This window comes from Nematolebias whitei, chromosome 7 (assembly GCF_014905685.2).
Source record: "Nematolebias whitei isolate Nwh7 chromosome 7, NemWhi1, whole genome shotgun sequence".
NCBI classification, from domain to species: domain Eukaryota; kingdom Metazoa; phylum Chordata; class Actinopteri; order Cyprinodontiformes; family Rivulidae; genus Nematolebias; species Nematolebias whitei.
The window spans coordinates 2336164-2340553 of NC_056504.1; the positions used below are offsets into that span (position 1 = coordinate 2336164).

The 4390-nt window shown below is 45.6% G+C and overlaps 1 protein-coding gene across 1 annotated transcript in view; it reads right to left on the minus strand.

Moving 5' to 3' along the window:
- setd5 (SET domain containing 5) overlaps positions 1–4390 on the minus strand; it is a 113933-nt gene that overhangs the window by 57068 nt on the left and 52475 nt on the right. Inside the window, exon 2 of the mRNA XM_037678536.1 lies at positions 694–949. Within this exon, the coding sequence (XP_037534464.1) occupies positions 694–764 (71 nt within the window). The 5' untranslated portion in view covers positions 765–949. The remainder of the gene's footprint in view (positions 1–693; positions 950–4390) is intronic.

Sequence of the window (4390 nt, forward strand, 5' to 3'; positions counted from 1 at the left end):
CCCAGGCCAGCCGAGAAACATAGTCCCTCCAGCGTGTCCTGGGTCTTCCTCTGGGCCTCCCCCCGGTGGGACGTGTCCGGAACACCTCACCAGTCCAGAAGGCATCCTAAGCAGATGCCCGAGCCACCTCAACTGTCTCCTCTCGACGTGGAGAAGCAGCGGCTCTACTCCGAGTCCCTCCCGGATGATCGAGCTTCTCACCCTGTCTCTAAGGGAGAGCCCAGACACCCTGCGGAGAAAACTCATTTCGGCCGCTTGTATCAGAGATCTTGTTCTTTCTTTTAAACCCTTCCCACACTCTTGCAATATTCTAAACAATGTTTCTAAACTTCGAGCACAGCATGTGATGAATTCAGCTCTCTGCCTCCGCTGCACTCAGCCACCTGCAAGTGCTCTCGGCCACGCCCACTTCAGCGCTCTGCAGGAGATCAGCTGCAGGAGGGTTTATCCTACAGTGTGTGCTGCACAGAGGAGCAGCAGGTGCTAAATAATTTAACATACTTTATTTCATCTTATTTTGATAAACCGCAATACAGCGAGTCCACGAAAAACGACACGCGAAGTAGAGAGGGGCTACTGTACAGCAAAGTTACGGCATCCTCAGAATCAAAAACCAGAAGAAAGCCTGTAAGGAGAAACAAACGGGTGATGCTGTAAAAACAATCGTACGATGAGAAAAGCAGCTGAACTTACTCTGATCCAGCAGCCATATCCGAGTACGACGTTTCAGGTGTAGTGACTCCCAGCGTGATTACTATGCTCATGACGTCCAGCACAGCGACGCGTGGGAGAGGGGGGAGGAGGAGGGGGGGAAGGGGGGAGGGGAAGAGAAGGGACAGGATGGGAAGGTGGGGAGAGGAGGAATTACACTGTCCAAATTATAGCAACAGACCACTCCAGAGGTGGGGCGCCGCTGAGCCGCAGCCCCCGGCTCACGGTCATCAGGGACCTGAGGAGAGAAAGCAACCCCCGTGAGACCTGAGCCTGAATAAAGATCAACAACACAGCTGGATCTAAGTAAATGGTGCTTATAGCGACATGATGTCCAACGATTGATAAGACAAAAAGGTTATTAGCATAATCTATAAACAGTAGAGTTGATCAGGAAAATGAGTTTTAACTGGTTTTACAAGAAAAGATGTGCTGGTATGGGTGGTGGTGGAGGTGTACACCAGTACATCTGTCTAAGCAAGGGTGTCAAACTGATAACACAGACCCTTTCCAAAAAATTAGAACATCGTGGAAAAGTTGTTTAACTTCCATAATTCCATTCAAAAAGTTGATCTTTAACAGACGATAGATTCAGGGCCCACAATTTGTCAACAAGGAAGAGGCTGGCAATGGAGGAGGGGGCGTGCCAAAGACACCAACAGAACTGGTTTGTTCCACTTTGGAGTAAGCTGTTTGGGGGAAGAATCAGTTTTGTTGTGTGTTTCCTTGACTGATGAAGCCTTCTGGATGGAAGGAGAAACGTTTCAGCACAAGTAAAGAAACTGTCCAGATGACCGGACTGAAAATTGTTGGATTGTACACCTGGATTATTGAGTATGGACTGGTGTTATATCTTAGATCCTTGTATACGGTTTCTTTTTTATAGTTTATATTTTTGCTACTTTTGTGTGTAACTGGGACCTTGAGTACATGATTTTGTTCCACCTCCTGTACCACATGTGATGCGAATGACAACACAGAACCTTGAACCTTGTAATCTTGTTTCTGTACCGTCTCAAGTCGGCGTTAACTCCGGTCACACACACATCTCTAAGGTGGGGACAATGAGCAGGTTCACAGTTTGCCAGCTTGGTACAAAGTCAGCTTTATGGTTGTATGTATGCTGCCATAATACTGGGACACAACTTTCTTGTAGCCTTGCACAATTTTGTTCAAGTGCTCAGCGACAGAGATGCAAGGTCCTGCAGCCATTCTGGAGATAGAGGTTTAACACTGCTTTCACTTTTCTTTGTGAACTGTCCACTGTTCAGCACATCCAAGTTAAAACGGCACTTTCTTTATCTTTTCTTGTCAGTTGTTCAACCGATCCATTGTACTTTTCACCATGCTGAGTCTCTTAGTGGCATCAACTTCATTTTAAATAAAACTAGATTTTAAAACATAAAACAAACTTCATGACAAGAACTACTGGATGTCCGGCCCGAGCTCTTGGCTTTCAGCAACTGTGGCCCCCTGAATAACCCCGTCATGGACCATGTTCTTGTCCACGGTTTGACAATGACAGAAGCAGAACTTCCGAGTTCAGTTCAACCAAGTGGATTCACTGTGTCCACCACAGTCCAAAGGTTCAGAGAGAAGAACACGTAAATGCTTTTTTCATCACATACATGTTTACAGTATGCAATGTTTCCCCTACCATTATACAAGGGGGGCGCCCCGTCTACAGAACCCCACCCCCAAGTTCCAACCACCTGTCAGCACTGACGTAACGCTAAACTAGCAGCTCACAATGCAGGTGCACTAGCTAAAAAGCTAAAGGCAGCCTCTTCCTTCATGCTGACCCTCACGCTGAACGCACCCCGCCACTCGAAAACTGTCGGTACAAACAGCGCACGGCTCAGATCAGTCCCTCTCCTCTCCCACACCCTGCTCTAAAACTGTAGGTTTAAACTGTGCGTTGCACAACTTAGGACGTGACTACATCCATCTCGCCCGCCCGGCAAAAGTCACGGACGAGATGAGCGCCCCGCCATGGCAAGTTATCTAGGGGAAACACTGGTATGAGTCAATCCAGTTCTGTGAGAAGGTGTTTCATTACACATGTCTACCATGCATAAGCTTTTATGTTCCTTAGCTGCAGTGAGACAGACAGCCTACAGGAGGTGCTGTGCTCCCAGACACCCAGAGGGGTGAGTCATCCACCACTAGGCCTGGCCCTCTGATCACGTGACCGCGCTCTGCTGAAACACTGACCCACACGCTGCTCTTCCTTCAACATTCCTTTCTTCATACATTAACACACAGCTTAAGACTTGAAGAAAACACTTCCCCCATATAGTTAGGAGGGAATCTGACCTAAAGCAAGGTCATCTCCAGAGCAGAAACATAATAAATTACCTCACGATTACCACAGTACAGTTGAAACAACAAGGTATAAAACAGGCGTGCATGGCATTTCTGTTGTGCTCCCATGGATACAAAGAGTGCTGCTCTCATGTTCCAGCACTGAGGCAACCACAGCAACTCTGGAGACTTCTAGTAATGTCAAGGTCAATTCATCTCTGCTCAAATGGGACGGTAGCTACCACAGATAAACTTCAGACTGAACATCACTGGCTGCTGGGCATCTTCGCAGAACATCACAAACTCCCCAAAATAGCCACCTTTAGAGCATCTTACTGAAAAAGGAAATGCTTATTCCGAACAGAACAGAAGGAGGAGATAAACTCCTTACAGAGAAGGAAAGTAGTTATTTTCCTCCACCTCCTTCACTTCCTTACTGGCTCCTGACGTTGAATACCAGGATCAAATTACCAGGACGCTCAACAAACTCTTCTGCTGAGCACAGGCCATTTTGTAAACAGGCATCGAAGAAGAATGTGCAACGAGAGGAAAAACTTTTTATTTTAAAGACACCATTTCCAACACTATTAAGTTCTACGTGCCCATCATACTTTTGTTATGATCTTGTGCAAACAAATAAACATCTTTCAACATTCACAAAAAAGTTACATCATGTCATCAGGACAATTTTTTTTTGCAAGAAACGGTTCATCTTTCATCCAAAGGACTTCATCAGTCTGAGGCCTGCCAACAGGATCTGAGTATTAAGTTGTTCCCTATTGATGTGTTTCAAACCAGTTTGCTGTTGAGTTCCCAGGCAGCCTGGCTTTATACATGCAAACCAGTGGACCATCAGTTTAAAACAATCCATCATTCGTGCAGAACAATCAAATGTTATAGGCAAAATGGCCACTTACTACCCACCGAACCAGCACGAGGACAACGTGGTCAAAATGGTTAAAAAGAAAAAGTCACCCCCCACGGGACATGGCCCTGGGTCTCCCTAAGGGATCACACGGCACAGTTCAAGAACTACTTACGTATGCAAACAACCCCAACGAGCCCACATCGTGCTGTTATTGATATAGCTAGCTTGTAAAACAATCATGCACTCTTCTTTACCCAAAAGGACAATCAACATGTCTTCTTCAGCTCGACCAAATGAGAACAATACAAATGGACTCATACGATGGAGCTTTAGGGCCACGCTAAGAAAAACAAATTACATTATGAGAAAGAAAGCCATAAAATTACAAGAACAAGGTCGTAACATTATGAGAATGAAGTTGTAACACGTCCAGGGTAGGCTTACACATGCTGTGGATCATAACCATATATATATACATATATATATATATACATATATATATATATA